The 26137-nt window shown below is 35.5% G+C and overlaps 1 protein-coding gene across 6 annotated transcripts in view; it reads right to left on the bottom strand.

Moving 5' to 3' along the window:
• Nucleotides 1-10273: 10273 nt before the first annotated feature.
• The window catches only part of LOC145688119 (solute carrier family 41 member 1-like), a 120264-nt gene continuing 104400 nt past the window's right edge, over nucleotides 10274-26137 (bottom strand). For all 6 annotated transcript variants that reach the window (XM_081761879.1, XM_081761884.1, XM_081761880.1 and 3 more), the window contains 3 exons: nucleotides 25849-26057; nucleotides 16871-17016; nucleotides 10274-13979 (listed from right to left, as the gene is read on the bottom strand). In XM_081761879.1, coding sequence (XP_081618005.1) covers nucleotides 13794-13979; nucleotides 16871-17016; nucleotides 25849-26057 — 541 coding nt within the window. In that variant the 3' untranslated portion in view covers nucleotides 10274-13793. The remainder of the gene's footprint in view (nucleotides 13980-16870; nucleotides 17017-25848; nucleotides 26058-26137) is intronic.

Raw genomic sequence — 26137 nt, 5'->3', positions numbered from 1 at the left:
TAAAGTACGTTGCTATCCCTAAAAGTTGAAACCTATGCTAAAACGGCAAAACACTTGTTTCATCATTTTAAATGCATAATTTAACGAAGTGAAAATATTTGCCCCAGGGTCTCCGCAGGGTCCCAGGTGGGGTCCAACTCAAAATTAGCAATTGAAAAGAGGGGCAAGTAGCATATCGTTTGAAAGCTAGTGTTAAAAGAAAAATGATAAGAGAAGTCTCATAGCTCTAATCAAACTCTGTGCGAAATGGCGGAAGATTCAAAATTTGAAAACAGTCTGCAGCTAACAGTGCATGGCCACCACTAGAATTCCAAAACAGTGAAACAGGTGTCAAAATTCTAAAACACGTGTTTCATTATTTGAAAAGTGCTATTTATCGAAATGATAATGTTTACCCCAGGCTCCCCGCAGGGTCCCAGGTGGGGTCCAACTCAAAATTGGCAATTGAAAAGAGGGGCAAGTAGCATATCGTTTGAAAGCTAGTGTTAAAAGAAAAACGATAACAGAAGTTTCACAGCTCAATGCAAACTCTGTGTGAAATGGCGGAAGATTCAAATGGCAAAGTTTCTTCCTCGGTGTCACTAGGGAAATTTTTATTGTTCTATTGACTCATTTCCCTCATTTCTATCCTCTTAGTCTCGGGTGTTTCAAAGCCTTAAATAAATTCAAATGTAGTTGAAATAACTTAACGCCACTATCCTGTAGCCGATCCTAAATTAATATTGTTAATTTTGAGATTAGATTTCAAGGAGGGGAATAAATTAGTATATCCTGTTGAAAATTCATATCACTACTGATTTACTGTTCTGCATAATTCCTACCATGTAATTTTCTCAGAAATGCATATTTTGACGAAGAACAAATATAAATCTGTGATCAAAATTGGTATTCACTGACTGAACTTATTGAATATAATATCTGTAAACCAATCTCACAAACTTTTGGTATATCTCTGATTACTGAACATCAGATAACCGATAACGGGATGATACAACCTGGTCACGAGAGTAACTACCACTTTTACACAAAATAGCATTACTGCCGCGACCAAGTTGTATCATCTCGCTATCTTACCTGATGGTTAGGAATCAGGAGATTGTAGTATTGGCTCCGTGATAAACGTCGGAGTTTCTCTAGTACCAGGTTTGGGATTAAGCTACAGTTAAAATTGCTTAAAAGAAAATAATTCTGAACGATTTATTTATAAAGAATCATCGATTTTTGTTAGCCTCATTTCCCCAGGCTTTAGTTAGTAGTATAGGTCCACCAAGCGCTTCGTTTTCCTTGGAAATTGCTAGTATCGCTTAACATCGCAGCAGAAGGTTTCTACAGACTTGCCAACGGCCAAGAGCGTTAGGAAACTAGACGGAGTAGAGACAAGACCAGAAGGTAGTCGAGAAGGAGAACCAGTATCAGTAGCAAATAGTAGGTGTTGGTAGTCTTCAGTATTTTAATTTCCTCGAACGATTGGGATACGAACAACAGAGATAATGACAAATAATAAACTTTTGCTCTCTTCTTTTACTGTATGTTAAACAAGACGGGTCGACATTAAGATTACTTTATAATAATAATAATAATAATAATAATAAATTATTTAATGGATGCTATCCATTTGTTCTATGTCGCCATAATCAATAAAAAATAATTACTGTACGAAGACTTCTTTCGTCCAACACAAATGTAATGTTTTACTGCAGTGTATGCTATTTGTAAGTATCTCTTATTTTAGGTCTAATATGACTTTCAACATCGAAGCGAATGAGAATGCTGACTGATTTTGCTTTTTTCCCTGTTTCTTTTTCGAAAACAAAGAAAATAACCAGATAAGGGACAGAAGTTAAAAGGAACATTCAGATGGTGAGGTCAATGCATGCACTATACTGATTTCGATGAATTAGATCTTGCTGTACTACAAACAAAAACGAGCCTGGAGCGTTTTACTCGGAACGCAGACTATTAAAATATACGGTATTCTGCAGTTGGTAACTCTGTTGTCGAGAGATGTTTCGGTACTAGTTTCATTTGTGGCCACTATCAACTCACCGTTTGTCGACCTATAGCAGTAGGGGGCCCAAGAATTTGAACAAGGGGGCTGGCCCCCAGGCCCTTCCTTGGCTCCACCACTGAGTAGGATTCAAATGTATGTAAACTACAATTCAATATACCGGTATACAATGCACAATTAACAAATTTATTTTATTATACTTGGTAACAGAGACATGTTATTTTTTTAATACTTGAATACAGTTAGAACACATCATTAAAATATTGAAGATAAGTGTAGACGGGTCTTTAAAACTAGTGCAGAAAGATTTGTGAAAAGCTGGAATAATTTTAAAAAATCTAGAGTAATTCAGGATAGTGTTTGGATCATCGCGAGTTTCGAATGTGACAACCCTGTAGCACGTTGCAGTTGAACAGTCATATGTTTTCCACTTGTATGGCAAGAAGCAGTTGCCTGCCATTTGTTTCAATATGTAAGTGATGTTATCAAGTGAAGGTCGAAACAAGGTTTCTGACTAGTACTCCCTTAAAACATCAATTATTTAAAAACACAATGCAGAGTCGTTCTGACATGTGATTAGTGCCATACTAAAGAGTTCAACTGACATATGTTTCCTGCAGTAGTCAGGCCTTTAGTATGATGCTAATCATACGTCAAAACGACTCTGCACAAGGCGGAACATATTTAATTGTGCCTAAGCAAAATATGTTAATATGCTGTTTCTACGCGAAATATGTTAATCTATGAATTAATTAAACAAAATAAGTACTTCTCCTAAGTAAAAGAAATTTCAATCGAAAGAACACCATTTAATGTATGTTTTAATTGCCACGAATATTTAATGACCAATTACTGGAGGATAAGGGGTAATTTCTCGCTGTAATTAATAATAATTTCTATTATGCAGTATAGTTCCCAAAAGAGTTCTACAAATTAACAAGTTTCCACTTCTCAATAGTAATTATATACGTATTTAGAAAATAAATTACGTCGTTGAAATAAGTGCAAGTAACATAAAAATTTTAATGTACTTACTCGTAATTTAAATATTACGAATAGTGAGATAAAATACCTTGATGCATGTTAACCAAACCAAGTGAGTATTTTAGCACCTAGGCTGTCGTCAGAAAATAAAGTTGGGACGGAAGTTAATGAAGGACTCTTCCAGTTTGATTGATTGGAGGGATTAATGGCATTGATTAGGAGACATAAATGGTCCTTAATTCCAAGTTTGGTTAACAAATATACATGGTTTTCCGGAAACTATCAAGTGCATGAAATCTCTCATACTTAACACACAGAAAGCATTTTTACGCCCTGTTTTGACTTGTAGCTTCACACCTTGGTTATTCGCACCTGAGTCATTACCACCGCCTCCAGATTCTTGAGCTCTATGTCCACGCCTTGCCTTTCGTATTAAATTACCAAGTCCTACACGGGAATTATGTGACAAAATACCTTTTCCGCACATCTTTTATAATCTAGATCTCAGACTCAGATAAAATACGAAGCGATTTCAGACCCACCATTCACTGCCCTTTGATGACATACATCGCAAAACCGCTCTCCACACCCTCTATCATTCTACGGCATTTTCTCTCTCTCTGCTGTTCACTCAGTACTATTACGTTCTTCCATCAAATAGTCTCGACTTTCAACTTCTTGTGGACTTCCTCGTTGCAATCTCTCCACCACACACCATTGCATCTTATGTTACACTGTAACCCTCCTGTACCAATAGGGCAGCCCTCGTCTACATTGCGTACAGAACAGCCTCTGGACAGCAAGCATTCGTCTCTCTATAACTCTTCCCATGTTGTACTGTCAGATGCACTCAGCGTTGCCAACATTTACGATAATTATCGAATCATACGATAATTTGAACCCCTGTACGATGTACGATAGATGCTGTACGATGATAGGAAAGCATATGATCATTTAATAATTCCTGGTAAAAATTATCTTTACTTCTAAGATAATTCTGGAGGTATTTGAAGTTCGAAAAAAAAAAATCATTCATTGTGTGAAAAAGAATATGAATTTTGCAACATGCGAGATGCGACAAAATTACTCAAAACATTACAGAGACGACCAACGTCTCGAGAAGGTAAATAATGCAGGAAAATTAATGTTAATCGGATAATAATTTAAATATTATTTATGTTGCACACACAGCTAGTTGGACCGTATGAGATGAAGCATATTGTAAAATTGATCCAAAGCACCACTAGTATACTGAAGACATGTGATCCCACCTTTAATCAAACCGGGGACTGCCACCACGTACACAGGAAATCAATCAAGAAGGGATCACTTAATGTAGGTAAGTTTGCACTGGTGAACATATCGATAATATGTTGAAGGAAAATCCGATTGTTTTCGATAAACTAGTAACCAATTCAACTTCGACCTTGTTTCCTACGCAGACTCTAAATATAGTTTTAGCTGTAAACGTTCACGTTAGTGATGATGATGATCATCATCATCATCATCATCACCATCACCACCACTACTACTACTACTACTACTACTAATAATAATAATAATAATAATAATAATAATGCTTGATATCCTCAGTAAAGATCATTCCACCATTTCACCATTCCACCTCTTCATTCCACCATTTCATTCATTTCTCATAATCACCGTCTCCTTTAGCCTAACCGGCATAACCGTGAGACGTAAAAACTAAAGATTTCATTTCAAAGATTTCGAGTGATCAAAGCGTAATTTCTTTGCAACTTCTCGTGTTGTTTTCTACAGAACTGTTTCGTGATCAGCTTCAATTCGTAGTGTCCAACAACCGAACAACGTTAGTAATCTTCCCTATCCTCCAAGAGCACAACAGATTTTTTTAGAACCAACCTTCTATTGTATGTTCACTTACATTATCATAATTTATATATCACTTTCATTAATGCTTCAATTTGTTTTGGGTCCTCTGAGACCGAATTTAAATAGCTACGCTGCATTAGAGTTTGGAAAATTGTATATTTTGGCTTCCTATTGTCTCAGCCATGAAAATAGATGAATATACACATATATTTTCCATGACATATATTTCTACAATCTGTTAAACATAAGCTTTCAGAGGATGTTAACAAGGGATACAACCAGTATATTTTATTAGGGATTAGATTTCTGAGCTGTCGGCATCTATGGCTATTTACTCCCCAGGTATGAGGGTGACATCCCTCGGCGAGCACACTATCCGGGGAAAGGGAAGGAAGAAAGCGGCCTGGGACCTTATGTTAGGTACCATACCGGCATTTCCCTAGTGTGAATGAGGGAAACACAGGAAAAAACTGACTCAAAATGCTCAAAATGGTTGGACTGAAAAAGCTGTTACACTTTTTCGACCGAGTGTGTCCACCGGGAATCGAACCTGGGGCCGCACGCACCAGAGACGAGAGTGTTAGCGACTACGCCACGCGGGGCCAAATCATATTTTATTATCACTGAAATATGTCAAAATAAAGTTTCCAGAATTCCTACATTAATTTTGTGCAAACCAAGCGAATAGAACACGGGGATATCCTACAGTCCATCAGAGTATTGTATCTTGATAGCTTCAAAGCAAATTGCTACTTCATTTTGCGCATATCATGCTTGGTTCAGAAACGAGTCGCCACTGGTCCTATTAATAAATTATTCCACAAAGACTACTGTTTGCATTATTTCCAAAAGTCAAGTACAGTAGACTCAGCACTATCCGGCCTAGTTAAGAGACAGAAAAAGAAAGAAAAAGAGAAAACTCCCTTATAAAATGAGAAATGTTTTATAAACGATCTACTGAACTTGTAACGCTTTCATAAAAACGCGACTGTGCCAAGAAGAAACAGCCATCGATCAAGAACACTTTCTGAAACTAGATACTATATATTTCGACTCTTTTAGGCCTAATTAATTTTGATCGCGAGGCGCTAAGGGTGATCCGTACTACTTACGGCAGTACGCCAGTGCAAAAGTTGAGAACTCCTGATTTACATTTTTTTTTCATGTTTCCTGCAACTAAATTAGACATTACATTTATTTTAAAATATGTACACTACTTTTATACTTTTTGACTTCCTTTTCGTGTAATACCGTTTAAACGTTATGTTACAATATTAACAAGACGAAATGTGATGTAAAAAGTGTGTTTTTAATGGTGTGTGTGGAGCAACAATCATAGTACTCAATGTACCTGGCATTTTTGTTATCCGGCTTACTCTTCTGCAACATTAGACCAGATAGTCGATAGTCTACTGTATATACATTTACGACACATGAGATGCGAAATTTTCGAAGGGAGACGAAAAAGGCTTACCTAGAATCGATTTAAGACGAGAGAGAACCGTTTGGAAATCGAGCGAGACTTTTACAAAAAAATGAGACAATACTCTATTTTTTCTCGTCTCGTCTCGTTTCGTGAGGTAACACTAATATGAAATTTTAAGAAAGTAATTGCCATCCCTCTTCTGCTACTGCCCCATCGAATCTCCAAAAATCCTTTCCTAGTGGTACCTACTGTATGTCTTGTCCAAATTTCAAGTTTCTAGCTTAAGCTGTTTGGCCTGAACGTTGATCAGTCAGTCAGACACTCACTCAGTCAGGACTTTTTTCAAATATAGAGATATATGAATACAGGCCGCTACTAAGGGGGAAGGAACGTGCCCCGTGGTGTGGTTGGAGGGGCGCCTAAAAGGACAATAGATAGATATATGTACACAGGGATAAAAGAGGTTTTGAAAAGGTGGGGGGAAAGTAGGTAGCGGCATGAAGTCACGCCGTCCCCCTGCCTATCTTTGCCCATTGTAATTTTTTAGGAACTGGGGGGATTACGTACCTATTTTTTGGAGGTGAGGGGATGGCGTCCCACTGCGTTCCCACGCACTTTTACCCCCTGGATGTACACATCAATTAGGGGGCGTTGAATTTCATGTTTGCCTCGGGTGACATAATCCCTGTATGAATAAGGAAAATATAATGTCCATGAAGTTGACAAGCCACTTACGCCAAACCCCAATTTCGGCTTTGCACGTCGCTAGTGCTACGTTAGTGTTCGATAGTGACGCAAATCGTTAGCACTCCACAGATAACGTGTGCTTTTTAAATAATGAGTATGGGTCTTCTAACTGCATGTCAACAAGCCCAAGTCTAAGAATCATCTCAAAATTGAGGTTAACCGTTAGAGCAATGTAAGTGCTCATTTGTGCCATTAATATTAACGTTAATGCCTCCAACGTACAGCTCTTGGAGTAATAATAGGACTTTAACAACTTTATACCGCGAACATAATGCGCAATGTGGATGTGCTGGCTGACGTGCCCAAGTTAGTTACTTTTTTTTTTTTTTTTGCAACTATTGTTTATCTGTTATTTATTGCTAGTCTGCAGTGTACTCCTTACATTAATATGCCCTTGTCCTCAATAATCATTGCGTACTTACGAGTAGTATGTGCATTACTGTTAGAAGATATCAAAAACAATGGATAAAATATACTACTTAACGGTTCATATTTTCATTTTACAGTACATAAACTAATAATAATAATAATAATAATAATAATAATAACACTATTCCAGCATAAAAGTTATCAATTCCATCACATTGACAACAAACGACGCGTATTTTAACGTCATAAAAATTCGTTTCTCACGATTTTCTTGAAAACTACGCAAGATAATTTATCTTCATTATGTCATTTTGTTTATCTCGGTGTGATATATGTCTTATCTCTGGACAATATCACAGTAAAACAAAAATTAAATATTAGGAGTACATCGTACTTTTGGGCTACATCTCATTAACCATGGAAAGATTGATTAGTGTATACTTTAGGATGTAAGTTTCAGCTTAACTTGCATCATACATTCTTACGATTACAAAAAGGAAATTTGTTCGTTTGCATTTGAACGAAATTCTTAGGATTACAAAAAGGAAAATAATTGTCCGAAATCCGGAATTTTTCCAAAATTCGGATTTTCTCCGAAATCGGAATTTTTCCGAATTCCGGATTTTTCCGATTTTACTTTCCGGATTCCGGAAAGTAAAAATTCCGGAATTGGCTACCCCTATTGCACTCCCCAGGGAGGGAGCGAGATTTTAAAAGTAATCAAAAATGACAGATATTAATGTTGAATTCATAGTTTTCGAGATCGCTGAGTTTAATGGTATCAGGTTTCATGATTTTTTAAGTTCATTCTCATCCCTCGGGATGGGGTGGGAGAAGATCATTTTTTTAAAATAATCAGATAAGCTTGCTAATATGTAACTACTGTAATTAGAGCGAATTTAACACATTTTCACGCGCTTGTGTGGGACTCTGCGGGTTGCTAGTTTTAAATATTACTTTATTGTGAATCTTTTAAAAAATCCAAAATTTTGCCGCCTCCTAAATTCTGCCGCCCTGTGCTCGAGCACAGAATAGTACTTACCTAAATATGGGCCTGATTCCATATGATGAGAAATCTGAATCATCTGAGAAAAGTTCCAGAACACTAAAGATGTTCCAGTTTACCTTATCATTCTGATTTAATGGCTTGGTATTTTAATAAACCTGACGGAATAAAGAAATAAACTTTTATAATTATTTTTCAATGTTTTTGGTAAAACAATTAATATGTTTAGAAGAATTAAATAAGTATTGCTGCTTTAACATTCCCAGAAGTATATATCAATAGATTCACAAAAATATGAATATCATCAATTTATTCATCGCAAATTTTAATGAGAACGCAAGTGCTAAGAACTTCGCCACTCTAGCAGTTAGAATGTGTGCATATTTATCGCATACTAAGCATTATGGAAACTGAATTGAAATTACTGGTGTAATGTCTCACGATTTATGCACCGAAACTAACAGAGATGGTGATTATGATAATGAATTAAATGGTATAATGAAGAAAGCGGGAGGAAACGGGAGAACCTCGAGTTGAGTTGATTTTAAGTTTAACGTCCCGTTCAGCAGCGAGACTATTTGAGACATGGACCTAATGATGAACTTGAGATCCGAACCCGGGAGAACCCCGAGAACACCCAAGCATGGTATGTGTCTACTACAAAGTCCTCTTGCTGTGAGCTGGGATCAAACTACGGACCAGAGGTGAACGCTCTACCACTGAGCTACCGCAGCTCCATATTCTGGAAACTTGTACACAATATATTTCTTGGGACCTAAACGGTACAGTATTTTAGAAAGTATTTCTGAGGAAGTTCTTTCCTTTTTTAAGTGTATCATAATATAGCCCTCTTTCCACTCCAAAACACTGATCCAGATTTAAAATAGCACTTACGATAGCCACGTACCTAGCGACATATTTACAATTAAATGTTCTGGTAAATATTCATTCATGCCAGTGTTTACTCCCCCCCCCCCCCCAAACTGTCTTTAAAATATCATGGTACTTTGATTGTCTTGCAACATAGTGTCATGTTACTGATAATGCTAGAAATATTTAGCTATTTTAGTTTCGAAAACTTGTAAGAATACACCAGAATTTGTTTCACTTAGCACTAAGATTGTAGGAACAAACGTTACTGCTGTATGGGAAAACTGAAAAAAGTATCTTTGACTTTTACCAAAATATATAATTACTTTATAATATTCTTTCATCTGCTTAGTACAGCAATTAGAGAATTTAAATTATGTATATATGAGTGATATGCATCTGACCTTAATAGGTATTTTCAATAAACATATTTTGCCTCAACGTACATTTATTAACAGAAACGTTCCAATTTTCAAAACACTGGCTAAATAAACTTAAAAAAAAAAAAAAAAAAAAAAAAAAAAAAAAAAAAAAAAAAAAAAAAAATTGTACTTGACTGAATTTAGTACCTTTCTATTACGAAGTCTGCCAAGCCATACTAAGTCATGGCATACTGTAATTCACAAATCGCAAACTCAGGAAAAATAACGAAGTATTCAAATTTGTGTGTAATTTTTTCTTTCTTTATTTTTTTAAAAATTTAAATATTTATATTGTCCTGGAAGTTTTCCTGATAGTTCGCTAGTGTAAAATACAAATAACTAAATAAGTTTTGTTAGGAGGGGGAAAAACATATTGCTTTTGCAAATGGGTTCATAGAGTATTTAGGAATGTGGTAGAAATTTGAAGATTATGTAGTAAAAGTTACTTTTCCCGAGTTGTCCAACAAAATATTTTCTCAATAGAAACCAAAAAATACACCAATATTTGATAGTTAAATAACTTTTTTTCTTAATATGGAATTATACATTGCATTAGTGTTAGTAATTTACACCTGAGAAGTTAAAATTTGGTGTACGCTCATTTTCATAAAATTTAGAATTATCCCCTAATAAGTAAGTATCTTTAAGATTATGTGAAACATTTCTTTATTAATAATTCATATTAAGCTTACAGAATGTTGAGAATACCAAATTTATAATTGAGGATCACATAAAACTTTCAGTTAGATGGCTTTTCGTTCAATTTTCATTATTTCTATTTTTAAGTACTGTAAACTTAGGTTTAGGCTTTAACAACACACCTCTCGATACAGCAAAACCCTGACATGAACACTTATGTCTTATACATCATAAATATAATTAATCACTCATTATGTGGATTATATATTCCGATGTTAAGTATGCGATTGAAGTAACAGTTAAGACATTACTCAAAATTTAAGCTTAAAAAATTACCCTCGAACACCATCAAATTTGTTATCAGCTTTTGTTTGGACGATATGGACCGTACTTTTTTATATACTATTCATCATCATTTCTAACGATCGTTAAAATACGAATAAATTACGCATTATCACAGTTATATCAATTGAGAGGGCAGTAAGTATATTTATGATCTGTGAAGAAAGTGCCTTCCCCAAAAATTATGTAACAGTCGTTCAATCAAACTCTGACCTATGTCTTTCAATGTAATTAATTAATTTATTGAGATTTGACTTGAAATACCATTTTCACTTTTATTTCACAACAAAGAGAATTTTCTATATATAAAAAGTGTAACCAAGCACTCAATTTTGTTGTATCTAACATAATATTCTTACCTAATAGCTTACGAACACAAACTAGCAGAAAGAAACGCTTAATAGTGGTCAGATTTTGACAAATAGACTGTGCGCACGGACTTTACATGGATTTTGTGCATGTAAATTAAGATTAACATTAAACAGCGGTAATATGTTACTTTTTACTTAAAAAAACTTACTTATTTATAATCTACAATATTATCACAGGAACAGGCTGATAGAGAGGTACGAAATATATTAGAAATTATTTATATAAATAATCTATTCTAATCTGGATTTGTCTTTAAAATATATTTTTTGACACGTACTCATTGTCACGTCTAGTCCATTTACAGGTATATGTAACATAACAAGACATCAACTTGAAAAATGCAGATATTGTTAACTGCACAGGTAACGAAACGTACTAATGAACTACCGAGAAAAGAGAAACAATATTGTAACCATAAGAAATCAACAGTATATTCCCTGAAATTGGTCCCTATTTTTGTTTTCTTCATAGACATTGATAATGAACGTAATAATTTAGTAGAAGAGACCCAATATGAACCAAGTTGTTACTTTTTGAATACTGTGATGACAGAATATTGACTGGTCCCAGTAATAGTAAATGACTGCTCCGCTATAGTGTAAGTCCTCTCGAAACGTACAATTAACTTCAAACTAGGGTATTTGATTTGATACCCTAACTTCAATGAATCACCTGATATCTGTGGAAGTGTATATGCTTTAACATATATGATATGAATTTGACTGAATAAATAATGATATCATGTATACACTGTTTTCTCATAAAAGAATCCGTAATTTTAAGTAACATTTTATGCTGACATTGGCACAACAAAAAGATACTTTTCATCTTTGCAATTTTGTTTCCAATTAATAATTACTATATATATTCCTGGTTTTTAATAGTACCAGGAGGGCTTGTAAGTAGCATTTTTAAATAATACTGGTACGAAACGTCACTCTACGAACTTGATATTGCAATTAAGTACTGTTATCAACGAAAATAAGTATACAGGTAAGGCCGGGGTCAACTTCATATATTAATGTAATCAATACTGGCGAAAAAAGCGTTGTTAGAATTTACCTATCAATAAATTAAATAAATAATAATTTCCTTAACTCTGTTATTAATAACCTTAACGTTTATTTTTTTAAGTATAATTATGATATATATTTCTTAATTAATCTTTAATTTGGGCACCTTCAACGCACACAGTAATATAAATTTAATAATCTGTTTTTGATTTCAAAGGTAACTATTGAATGAAAATAACGTCATATTGCAGCATAATGCTTAGTACTTATAAAACAATATATTTGAAAGACCTAATTAAGAAAGAAACGATCAAACAATGTTTCACAATATTATTTACTAATTTTCGGACAACTTAAATAGATTTTATCTTCTAGAAAACACTAACAGAAGCAAACAAGTAATTTGTTTTAATATAAAATATCTTAAAAAATAAGTTGTCTTTTAAGAACAATTTCTACATTAACTTCAACACAAAGTATGGAACAAATAAGTCTACCATAGTCTACCACGCTTTATGAACTATTTCTAGTTTTAGAAAATGTAAAACTATTTCTAAGTATGAATGAAACATTCCGTAGAAATTTAAACTGCTTGGCATTTGAAACTGCTATTCATATTATCAAACGCTATTGACTGCTAGAAAGAAACTCTCCCAGCAACCGCTTAATCACCGGTGAAAAATACACAACACATTGTTTCAAGAGAAAGAATATACCATTTAGATAGATCTTTTCATTCAAAAGTTTTAATCTTAACAAAATCTCCTCAGGCTTGAAAACTCGTGTATCTCCTAGAATATACTAACACGCGAGGACGTTAAGTCTAAATTTAAACCTGATACACAATTATGATATGAAATTAACAACTCAAGAAACAATCAAAGAAAGAAAAAGATATTGAAGAATTTTAAACTGAACGAAACCTGTTTTATGAAAAGATTTACGAAATATTTCACATTATTGTATGAAACGATCTCTTTCATATGACCTAAAATATGTTGAAAAAATTACACATATATAGCATAATTCAATTATCCAACAATATAATTAATGCGTAACAAATAACGTTCCATTGTTAACTTTCTATTTTCAGTGTTTTTGAGGAACATTATCTTTCTAAATACAATCTTTCTAATAACCAAAATTTTGACCATTTCAACTGGTCTCAACATTACTTTTAACTCAAAATAAATAAAACATATTTATTTGGGAAGTTAAAAAAAAGCCATATGATAAAGAGGAAATAGATTCTTCTTATAACAAGTTCTGATAAACAATGAGAATAAAAGTAACCATATAATTCCCACACAGAGAAATTAATATAGTCTGCATTACACATGCTAATTCAGTTTTAGATATAACAGTAATGAAACCTTCACGAAACAAGTTTTCGTTTCGCAATTAAACTTGAAACCATTAACAAATAAATATAACGTCTGAAACGGGGAAGACACTAAATTCCATAAATAACTGTACTATACACGCACTTTCTTATATTCAATATACTTCAATTTCACTTCATTAAACGTTTATCAATAAGTACGTATTGTGCATAAATATATATATGTATATATATTAAATACTTTCACTGGAAAACGGGCACATGCCTCTCCTTTTCCATAGTTTGGAATCATTCACCGTTACGACTAGAGGGATAGCTTCTGCACATAACAGTAAAGCTTCACACACCGATAATATTCCATCCAAGTCACATAGCACCTAACACACACTTTCTGAAATATATTCAATCGCCCACATCACTATCTCTATCACCAATCAAATAAAGGAACTCAAATGCAATTGCTAGAAGTCCTGTACCTAGAAAATCTCCTAACGCTGTAAGGTACGGAATAGCAGAATTATCTGGATCTATTTTTTGCGTCCACATCCAGTGAATCATGATATGAGCAATATACAAAAGAAGAATTACCTAGAAGAGTTAAAGTAAAATGATTATTATAAATGCAATACTTAATTTTTGAAGTTCGTACATTAAATTCATTTAGGTTCAAATTTTTACTGCAACTAAACCAAAATAACCAACAATTAGAATTACAATAATTACATGAAGAAGTCTGGCAGAAATGAATCAAGAGTCATTATAAGTTTTTTTTTTTTTGTTTTGTTTTGTTTTGTTTTGTTAAGAAAAATCAAATATTTACAAAATATTTTTCAACGAGTAACAAACAATGGAGTAAAATTTCAACTTATAAATCGTAGGAAAGTCAAATTACACAATTTAATAATTTGTACAGTTGCCACCAAAACTGCATATTTTACTGGTGACTATAAACCTTCTAAAATATTCATATAACTGATGTGTGTGGCATTGAAGTCCTGTAAAATGAGTATTAGTGATGTGTTAGGTGATCGTCTCTAGTACGTCAGATGGTGTAGAACGGATGCGTGTGCTGAAGAGGGCAAAGGTGGTGATGGAAAAAGTGAGATTCTCTGAGTTTCAAAGACGACGAACTGTGGGTGAACAGTTAGTTGGGCAAAGTGTATTTAAACTGGCCTGCATTAGGTGTGTCGCGAGGTAAGGTGTCCAAGCACATCACAGCCTACAGAACTCGTATCAAAACAACATTTGCAAAGAATAATAGTGGATGCAAGAGAAGCCTTAATGACAGGGTTCGCCACATAAGAAGATTATTGCCACGAAGAACCGTATAACGAACATGCAAAGTATATCGATGATAATTGGAAAAGCGTAATATAATCCGAAAAGTTTTCTTTCATTTCACTTTCAACAACAAGCCCTGTTAATGTATTGAAAGATTCCCAGAGAAGCTTATAATCCCAACTGTCTCCTTCTTAACGCGAAGCTCTGTGATGCTGTCTGAATTGCAATTTCGTGGGTCCTCTGACTATACTCACATAAAATGCATTTGCAAGTGATTACAATATTTTATGTGATCGTGTGCATCCTATGGTTCACAGATGTTTTTGGCCAATCATGCAATATCTCAAATTGGCAGTGCGCAAATTCACACTGCTGGGGTCTTGAGGCGTGATTTCATGAACGTCAGGATGAATTACAACACTTCCCTGACCCGCTGAATTCCCAGACCTTAACATTATTTAACACGTGTGATCAGTTCTGGAATTCGAGATTCCGGAGTGCATATTTTCCCCCAACCTCGCTAACGAACTGAATACCACACTATATAAGGAATGTAGAATATTTTTCTGGAAATCATTCATGACTTATATGCTTCCACTTCACGAGGAATCAGAGGCATTCTGCATGCTAACGTTAATTCCACGCCATCAAGTTGTATTTATTTCCTTCAAGGTGTTAGTCTCCATGATTTTGATAACCATCTGCATATGTTATTGCAATCTTCAAGAGGTTAGAGCTCTTGTAGTGCATAATAAGGTAATTTGTGAACTATCACAGTAAGAAACTATCAATATACACACCACATACAGTGAAAAGTAAGTTTAAAGTGAGATTTAAACCGCCATAGTGCGTTCGATATGATGTGATTTGATTAAGATTAGGAATTAGATTTCTGGGCTGTCGGCATCGAAGGCCATTTAGCCCGTTATGTATGAGGGATGACGTCCCTCGGCGAGCACACTATACGATGAAAGGGAAGAAGGGGAGCGGCCTGGGACCATTATGTTAGGTACCATCCTGGCGTGAGTGAGTGAGGGAAACCCAGGAAAAAGACTCACTCAAGATAGCTGGCCTGAAAAAGCTGTTACACTTTTCCGACCGAGTGGCCACACCGGGAATCGAACCCGTGATGTGATTTAAGTTTAGCGTTCCTTTCAGCTGCGAGACTATGAGACTATATGAGACGTGAATCTACCGCTTAATGTAGGATCCGAACCATATGAGATCCCGTCGGGAATTGAACTCGAGTCTCCCGCGCCATGTAGTGCGTTCGATGTTCTCCAACTGGGAACTTAATCCGGGAGCTCATGCACCAAATGCACGCGCGCTAGCCATTAGACCATCGAGGGGTCTGCTTTATATCCCTTCAGCTTGAATGATGGGAATTGTTAAATTCCTTTGGAAAATAAATAATAATAAAAAGTAGTGTACGTGGATGGAAAATGGAAATCATTATTTGTATTATGGTTGCTCTGCAAAACTATGTAAACTGAAAAAGTTATACCATCTTCGCAGCTTTCGTCCATTGATTTTAAACTATATTAGATATCTTTCGAACGCTTTTAATAGCTTATTTCCATTATGATTCATTTATCGATAATGTTTATTATAACTTTACATTACTACATTTGATGAAACTAATCATCTCTTGAAGTCTGTTCTCATATTTTCGATATGTCTCGTATTATGTCCATAGCTGAAGAATATGCACATTAATGCTATACGCTGAAGTACTTTGAATATACACTTACATCGAAAGCTAAAGCACAAGGCACAATCAAAATGGAAACTTGACCAATTGAGATATTCCGCTGTACAACAATTAAACTTTTTGTTTGGGGGGGGGGGGGGGGTAAGTTCTCTTACATGAGAAAAAGAAAATTTCTAATACACACTTAGAAAGGTACAGATCGTAATATTTTCCAACCTGATTCTACAAACAGAAAACAAACTACTATACAAAATAAACTGGAATGTGTGAATGTCACTAAGTCAAAGCTTAAAATCGCATGTGTAACGTTTGAGCTTCGTAACAAAACCTTCCTAAAACAGAAGATTCTGCTGAAACACTACACATCGCATGTTCTTTTTACTATTATATTCTATCATTTTTAAGCTTTGGGCTCAGTGAGAATCACATAGAAAATGGAGGCAAGATAGGATAGCGTATATTGGAATTATGTGGAACTAAAGCTCACCTGAAGTAGGGCAGCAAACAGATATACAGTAAGAAATATTGGAGTCAGCGACGTGTGGCCAGCCTTCACGTAACTTATTGTATACGCAAATATCAAATGACCTGGGATTACCATTGCCAACAAAACGCGTGCTGTTCTTGCGTGACCTAAAATGAAAGTACATACAAAAGCAAAGTAATATTTTTCAAGAAATTTAACATAAATTTTGTACAAAAATTAAGAGAAGTTATTAACGAGCGTAGAACGCACAGCACGATTTATACACTTTCCACTGAAGGCATTTGGTGGAAAATAGGATATTTCATCTAAAAGGATTGCTTTTTTTATAAGAACATGAAGGTTCCAGTTAAGTACTGAATATTGTTCAGTGTACGATATTATCCTGCTAACGTTTAAAAATCGAAATAATTCTCGCCTAAACTCGAGGGCGACGTCTGTTGATCTCTAAACGTATTATACATACTGACTTAGCAAATTGTTTCACGTAACGGTTTGAATTATTCTGTATAACACGCACCATATTTTCAGGCTAAAATTAAAAAACCTTTCTGCTTCCGTAAATACGGTATTATCAAATGACTCATGAAAATTTGAAAACTTGGTCGTAGTTTCCGAACATCTAAAGTAAGATCATACAAGAAAAGCGAAATCTCTTCAGAAATTTCTATTTATTTTCTAAAACTGGAACTTTCTGAAACTTATATATATATATATATATATATATATATATATATATATATATATATATATATATATATATATATATATATATATATATATATATATGGTATAACAGGGGGAGGAGGGGGAAACTTTAAAATTTCAAATGAAAATGGCCTATTTTTATCGGATTCTGCAACCAAAATTACGCAATTTTTACTTGAAGTACTTTCTCGTTATGCGCCTAGATGACGCTGTAATCGCAAGAAATGGAGTATCATCGTACGCCACCTGAGGTTGATAAACAAAAAGCTACTTCAAGAACAGGACTGCAGTGTGGTGTTGGCGCTAAGACTTCGAAACAGAAAAATGCGAACACGTTTGTAATAATGTTCTTTAAAATCTGTGAGATTTGTAATATGTGAAAGTTGATTAACGCCAGCTCTCCGTTGGGGCGTAAACGTTTCAGTTAAACAATCGGGCACAACGTTAAGAAAGAATTAAGTTATTCATTTTGTTTTATGATGATGTAGATGCGTATAATGATGATTTGATTTGGATATAGACCACATAATTTCAACTGAGAAATGGAAGTGAAAGTGAACATGTAAGGTTGATCGGTTGATCTATTAGTTACTAGAAAAGAGAGCAAATGTACTCATGTAAGATTAGTAAAATAAATAAAAGTTGATCAGAAGAACAAGTACGTATGTGTCACTCCTATGGTATGTTCTGTAAATACTTATGATTGATAGTAAATTAAGATCCAACAACGTGGGAGCGATTAGATATTAATAGTAGTAATCACTATTATTCAAAACCTCTGAACATTCAAACTCATTTACTTCAACTGTTTTATATTAGGGACCTAAAAGAAAAAGTTCTAACGCTGTCTTTACTCAAACATGTAGATTGGTAAAGAAGTCACAATGGTCAACCTTTCCGAACGAGAAAGGATATCTATTCTTATGATACGAGGATAGGGCGATCACCAAACATCATATGCTGAAGTAAAGGCAATATTTAAAGAAACGTTACGCGATCCGTACAACCCCATTTCGAGATCTACACTGTGTATTGTCGAGTGCATCGTGAGGCACTTCGAGGAAACGGGAAACTAAAAAGAATAGTAACATTCCTGGTCAATCAAAATCTGCGACAAATGAAGACAAACAGCTTGATATTGCACAGTCGTTTGTTGAAAACATTCACTTTAGTACGTCAAGCTGCTGAACAACATGACATCAGTCACATATTTGTGACAAGACTATTGAGGAAAATGAAGTTCCACCCATACAAAATTCATCTGATCAACCTGAATGAAGATGAATTTGATCGATACGTCGAGTTTCGTGAAGATATGATGAAACGAATAGATGATGATCTTACTTTTCTTACCAACACTGTGTTTTCTGATGATGTTACGTACCACCTAACCAGCAGGGTTAACTGACATAATTATGGATCTTGGTTTGACGACAATCCCCATCGGTCCTTTGAAACACATATTCAGCATCCTGAACCCGTTTTTATCAGTGGCAATTTGACTTCTGAACTGTATGAAGATAGCTTCGAAATCAAGCGGTTCCAGCAATCAGAGAGACTGTAGAAGACAATTTCGTCCACATGCTTCCAGCAAGGTGGCGGAGGACCGAACTACGGTGTAAATGTGCGGCAATTTCCTAACATAGAATTTTCTCAACGATAGATTGGCAGAAGGGATAAGATTTGAGTGTCCCACAGTGATTTATCGCCACTGGAATATTTTTTCTCGGGTTATCTGAAAACCCATGTATACCAAGCAATGCTAACCACTCTGGATGATCTTCGTCAAAAGGTTATTGATGGAGTTTCACTTAAGCCGAATGTCATCAGGAACGCTGTAGCTAGTTTTTACCATCGATTTGGTCACTGTCGGATCGAGAAAAGTGCAGTTTGAGCACATGCTATGAAATATCAGTTCATTTTGTTCACCTGTAAATGTTATAGACAATAAAATCGTGAGAGGCAAGGGGACTCACGTTAATCAAGTACCCTGAAAGAATCGGAAAGACAGTACGTAGTTGGTAAAGTTGATATTTAGTTACGCCTTCCGCCAATAGGGCGACAGTAAATCAAGATGGCAGAAAACGAAGACAGGAATTTGTGTTCTTGAATTTCATGTAAAACAGTCTGTAGTAAGTGATCAACGAAGTTAGGGTTATGTTAGAAACCAACTCGATCAGTCACTCCTATCTAACAATTTACCTGAACTTTGAGTACGCATTCCAGCAGCAGTTGAATCTATTGACTCTGGAATGTTGGAAAGAGTGTGGCAAGAATTAGACTACCCCATTGATGAGTGTCAAATTATAAAAGGAACTCATATTGAGCATATTTGACTTCGAGCATAACACGTATATATTTAGGGGAAAAATAAAAACTTTTTTAGTTTTTCCCTAATTTTTAAGTTGCATGTCATTGTGACTAAATAAACGTGAGTAATTAACCTTTAAAATCGGGAAGATCATTTACAATTGCCCTGTATATCAATTTAGTTTGTACTTTATGCACATTTTGTAAAATTGTTCTCCTATGAAATCTTCGTCATTCGTGTTTTTACGAGTTGGTGTAAAATTCAGATTTTATTTAGAGATGTGTCCATGTCACGCGATATTTAACAAGCATATTATTCTATTTGGCCTTTACACTTCTAGGAAAGTCACATGGTAGCTGTTTACCACAGTTGTACTGAAGTGTAAATGAGGGTAATTTCATTTTATGTTAGTTTAATAGACGACCTATTAAAAATATTAGACACGTATTTCGTGTTTAATATAATTGCAAGTGTATTTCTAGATATTTTGTTCATTATCAACCTCAAATAACGTCGATGATATTCCTTTTTTTTTTTTTTTTTTTTCTTTCTTCGAATACAGCCTTATTCAGGAAGATAACGGAAAAGTGTTTCAAGTGAAATAAAAGTTATGTATTTTCGGTCGCAGAATCCGAATCTGCAATAAAAGTAAGGGGTAAGGGGTAAAGGGTTTCTATTTGAAATTTTAAAGTTGCCCCTTCTCTTCTCTTACGGAAGGAGAGGCATTCTTTTTATGTTAGTTGAATAGATCTTTTAAAAAATATTGGACACATATTTCGTGTTTCATGCAATTACAAGTGTATTTCTCGAGATATTTCACTTGTGCCAACCTTTTTGTGACACTACATATATATACACAATACACTGAAGTGCCGAAAGTCATGGGATGCTGGTAGGGAACTTGTTGACGACGCACGACTATCGCGGATAACCAGCCTAATGGCGCGAAGCAGTTTTTGTACTGTTAGTTGGAATTAGTTTTAGTATTGTTAGTTGAGCGAGTACAGTGAAACTTTATGTACTGAAATTACAGCAATACGACGGTAACTATCAGAATTTGAGTGCGGAATGGTAATTTGTGCTAGACGAATGGGGTATGCGATATCAGAAGTTGTTCGGACATTGAACTTGTCTCACCTCACAGTTCCAAGGATAGACCATGAGTAAAGAACTGGAGGCATTACGACACAGACTCATCCAGGCAAACAGACAAGCAAAAGTGCGTGAACTGACAGCATTAATCAATGCAGGACATCAAAGTGGTCGCAGTGGTCAGTGTAGAGCAATTTGATTTCTGGGATATCGCAGCAGTAGGTCGACACGAATGTTGCTACTAACCGCTGACCCTTGGAAGCAGTGACTTACGTAGACTCGGAAACAAATTAATTGGGACTTAGATGATTAGCAACGTGTAGCATGGATAGATGAGCCACGTCTCCAGTTTGTACGCACGGATGGTAGAGTCTGGATGTAGTGCAGATCCCATGAGACCATGGACTCAAGTTGTCAACAAGGCACTCTCCAAGCTGCTGATGGCTTCGTAATGGTTTGGGGAATATTTACATGGCATGATCTGAGTACTCTGGTCTGTTTGAACCAGACAATGACGGACAATGTTATATTCAGTTACTTGGTGACCATTTACAGTCCATTTTTGACTTCTTGTATTCTGCCAACAACGGGACTTTCCATGATGATAACATGCATGTCACCTGGGCCGCAATGGTGCGCAACTAGTTTGAGGAGCATTCTGGCCACTCAAACACATGATCTGGACCCCTAGATCTCTAGACATACACCTTATTGAGCACGTGCGGCATATCATTGAACAGACCATTCGTGCCCAGGATCCTCCGCCTACAACAACCACCCAATTATGCTGCAATCGATGCTGCATGGTTGCACATCATTCCAGTGGAATACCTTAACAGCGACTTGTTGCGTTCCTGCTAAGTCGAATTGCTGCACTTCTTCATGTTTGAGAAGATCCCACACGCTATTGAGTAGGTATCCCATGACCTTCGGCACTTCAGTATATACATTAAAACCCGGGTTCGATTTTCGGCGGGAGCTCATGTGGTATGGAACCCACGTTAAGCTGTACGTCTAGGTTTCATATAGTTTCGCTGCCTGAAAGGGACGCTAGACTGAAATCAAATAAAAGAAAATCAGTGGCATTGAGAAGGAAGACTCCAGTACAGTAGAAGTGGTTGCTTGAGCTGGTAGGTTTGGAGTGACTACCAAAATTGCCACGACACATACTATCAGCGGTAGATAGTGTCAGAATAAAGACTACTACAGCAAGGTACGAAGCAAGTGGACGTAGCACAGGTTGTATGCTGTAATCAAAGTGATGTGTTAAGAGTGTCGAACAGATTCCAGGAGACATAATCAACAGTGAATAGGCCTACAACAGGGCGACCACGCGAAACTAAGGTTGCAAGTGATCGATATATCCATATTGCTGCACGGCGATGTCCTACATCTATAGCAGTCCAGCTGCAGAGGAATCTCCGTGTGACCTCAGAGATCCAAGTGTCAACCCAATTAATTCGATATCGACTGCACGAGATAAGACTTCGCTCTAGAAGACCTGAGACCGTACCCGATTTACTGCATGACAGAGCTTAACGTGTACAATGGGGCAGATGACATGCAAACTGGGCACGAGACCGACTAGTGGGACATGAGAATGTTTACAGATGAAGTACGTATTCGGCTGCATCCAAATGATAATACTACATTTGCGTCTGGACGAACATGGTCAGCGTTTCCGTGAATAGTTCATGTTTGAACGCGACCAGCAACAGGGTGGGTCAGGATTTATTCTGGACGATAATCATATTAGGATGCCGGACACCATTAGATTACATACATGGTACTATGGATCACTGGCGTCTCTGGCATGTAAAATTTAGAGGGGACATCAAAGAAAGTGATTTAAATGGTACTACCTAGCCCAACCTGTTTATTATCTTCGATTCCATTTGTTATCTTTCTGCTTATCTTCACGGACCCTCTGAGGTATATCAAAAACTCTGTTATAATCGTTTCACAGCCTGAATATTATATTCCAAATAAATATAATTATTATTATTAATATGTCATTCTGTCGTTAGTAAATAAATTAAATTAGAATAAAATATTGAATATTTTATACTTGAAAATATTGGGGGGACGCGTCCCCCTCGTCCCCCCGCCAGAGACGCCGGTGGTATGGATGCAGAGATATAAGTGGGTAGTGTTTTTAGGCCTACTGCTGTTGGATTAGCACAGAATGTTGGTGCAGAATTCACGTTCATGGATAACCCCATTGTGTTACGTTTTTTCGAACGGCATGGGATTCGTCGGATGAACTGGCCAGCACCTTCTCCCGATATGAATTGTATTGAACACGCCCGTCGCCGTCTCAGAAGGGCAACTGCTAACCATCCTCACAGCTCTTAAGTAGTTAATACCCGCTACCATACAGCAATGGGACAATTTTTCCTAACATGCATTGAATAATCTGGTTTTGAACGCGTTCAGACGTACTCAGGAATATCTACGTGCTCGTGGAGGTCACGCACGTTACAAATAGGAAAAACTTTTTTTTTCTAAGATGCAATTTCGTGGTTTATATTTCCTTTATTTCGTACAAATGCTGAACTCTATGGAGTAAGTTGTTTCTTTGCGTTGTTTCATAACTATTCTCTCCATTGTTGTTTTGCTTTATTTATTTTCCTTAAACTCCTCGCAGATATTAGCATTTTTGTTCTTGTGCGATCGGAAGTAAAAAATTCCACATTATGCAAAACTTTGAGGAGTGTATATATACACAACAATGTTTTCATGGTTGTTCAAGTCCTTGTAACTAAGCATCACAACATTATTTATTTATTTATTTTCAACAAGATAAAAAAAAAAAAAAAAAAAAAAAAACTATCCACTATCACTCCTGTGAACTACGAAAGCACAGTAAAAAACGTTGATCATTCTTGCTTGCCTTAAGGACTAGAACACTACACATGTATTTGATCTTGTCAATTTTGTTTCGAAAAAGGTAAAATATTTGCCTGGTAAACTAAAGGACTGAAATCAGAGGCCTTAATCATTTCTAGCAATAACTTCATTACGCATCACTATAACAAGCAAGTTCCCTTTTAGAAAAAAAAAAAAAAAAAAAAAAAAGTACACACAGTATTTACAACATAGTTTATCAACCGCCTCATCACTTACTTTTTTTATGCTTCAAATTAGTGTTTAATAACAAGTTTCTTCCATGTATTGTAGTTGAAAATGACAATCAGAGAATTTTTTTGCAGAAAAAAGTAAAAACTCCAACTTTGATGATGATAAACGCTTGCACATCATAATATAAATGAAATCTTTTTGTTTACGTCCCACGGTGATACGTCTAGACCAGTGTTTCTCTAAGTGTGGGTCGCAGACCGTTTTTAGTGGTTCGAGATAAGTTTTTCCTGCTTTTATGAAAATTTTATTTTGATGAAGAAAAATATATTGTGAAGTACTATTCTAAAATGAAAATTGGAAACGTTTCTTAATGAGGTAAAAAGTATGTGGTTACTCAGATCTCTGCTCTGTTATATAGTCAGTAGAGATGCTGGATAATAATGAAAGGAGAGTGAGCGAGTCAAAATTTGTGACGGGTTACGGCATTCCGTCGGGAGTAGTTTTAGCTCTGTGTTACCTTTTTGTGGAAACACTTTAGCCCTTTCGGCGCATGCGTACCATTTCGGATGATACACTTATTGAGAGAGAAATTTACATTACACTTGCTCGTTCGTCACTGATTGATATCGAAGTGTTCACATCTTGAAATAAATTTCATGTTAGTCACTCATATGGACTGTTATTGAACGAACTGGAATTAGAGACATAATTTACAAAATGTAATTGCTTTCAAATACACCACCATTACGTAGAATGTTAATGTGTATTTGGATAAAAGTAGGTGGACCACAAAATACTTTTCATTATTTAAGGTGGGTCGCGGTAACAATAAGTTTGAGAACCACTGGTCTAGACTAAAGGAGACTGTGATGATGAGAAATGAATGCAATGGTGGAATGAATAAAGTGGGAGGAAACAGGAGAACCCCGAGAAAACCCACACCAACGATGTTTGTTCTCCACGAAGTCCACTTGGCGGGGACTGAGATAGAACCAGGGATCCCACGCACCAGAGGTGAACGGTACATCATGATATTTCACATACATACTAAGATCGTCAAGTTGTAGCAAAAAGTCAAGTTTTGCATGATTGGATGAGTTTCAACGATCGCATAAGAATGATCGTGTATTATCCTTAGTTTTTTTTTTTAAATATATTTTCAAATATTACAATTATTCGAAAAATATTGGTACGACAATGTCAATTCAATTACCTGAGTTCTGTTTTATAATATGCAACCTTGGCAAAGAATCCGATTACTCGTAAATAATTATTGACCAACTATAGTTGTGAATGATTTGAAGAACGTAAATAGTTTATCCACCGAATTTGAAACGATGCGATTATTTTCTTTGGAAATTTCTTAAGAACAGACGAGTAAAATTCAATTCTGATGGATGAAAGAAAAACAAATAAATTAATAAATTAATTTAAAAACAAACTCTACAGCAGGTGTTGTGGAGAACGGAAGAAACGTTAAAAAGTTTATCAACCATTTGAAAAGAATACAAAGGGGCACACACGAAAACAAAACACAAAGGTTCTCAAATTTAACATATGAACGATCATCCGTATAGTTGCAATATATAAAAACATATTTGATTTAACGATATAGTCTCTTTTGTAATGACATTAAATATTCGTATTGGTAAACATCAAAAGTTTGCAATGCACTGCTGTGCAGTAATCATGAAATATTACAGTCAAATGTAATTAGAATCTAGTACAAAAGACTTCTCTAGGCATAGGTTTCACATTATATGTATAAAGAGAAGTTCGAAATATTTACCTTTCCCGTAGAATGTTCTAATTGGATTCATACATATGAAATTTGCGTAGGATGGAAGAGTTCCGAGTTTGCTGTCCCTGTGGAGGGACGTTGATATTCTGCTGGCTTGTACTGCAACTAAATTTCCGCCAACTCCATTTATAACTGGCTGGAATACGGCTATTCCCTTAAAGCTTGAAACTGTAAAATCTAAAATAAGGCCTCCAATGCTGGAAAGAACAAAATTCATTATTACTATTCTTACTTTAACAGCTGATTTAACTACTTTTATTTTCCAAAATTTCCCAAG

This window comes from Thermobia domestica, chromosome 6 (assembly GCF_964235325.1).
Source record: "Thermobia domestica chromosome 6, izTheDome1.hap1.1, whole genome shotgun sequence".
NCBI lineage: Eukaryota > Metazoa > Arthropoda > Insecta > Zygentoma > Lepismatidae > Thermobia > Thermobia domestica.
The sequence above is the reverse complement of the archived record's forward strand: the minus strand, read 5'-3'. Positions and strand labels throughout refer to the sequence as shown.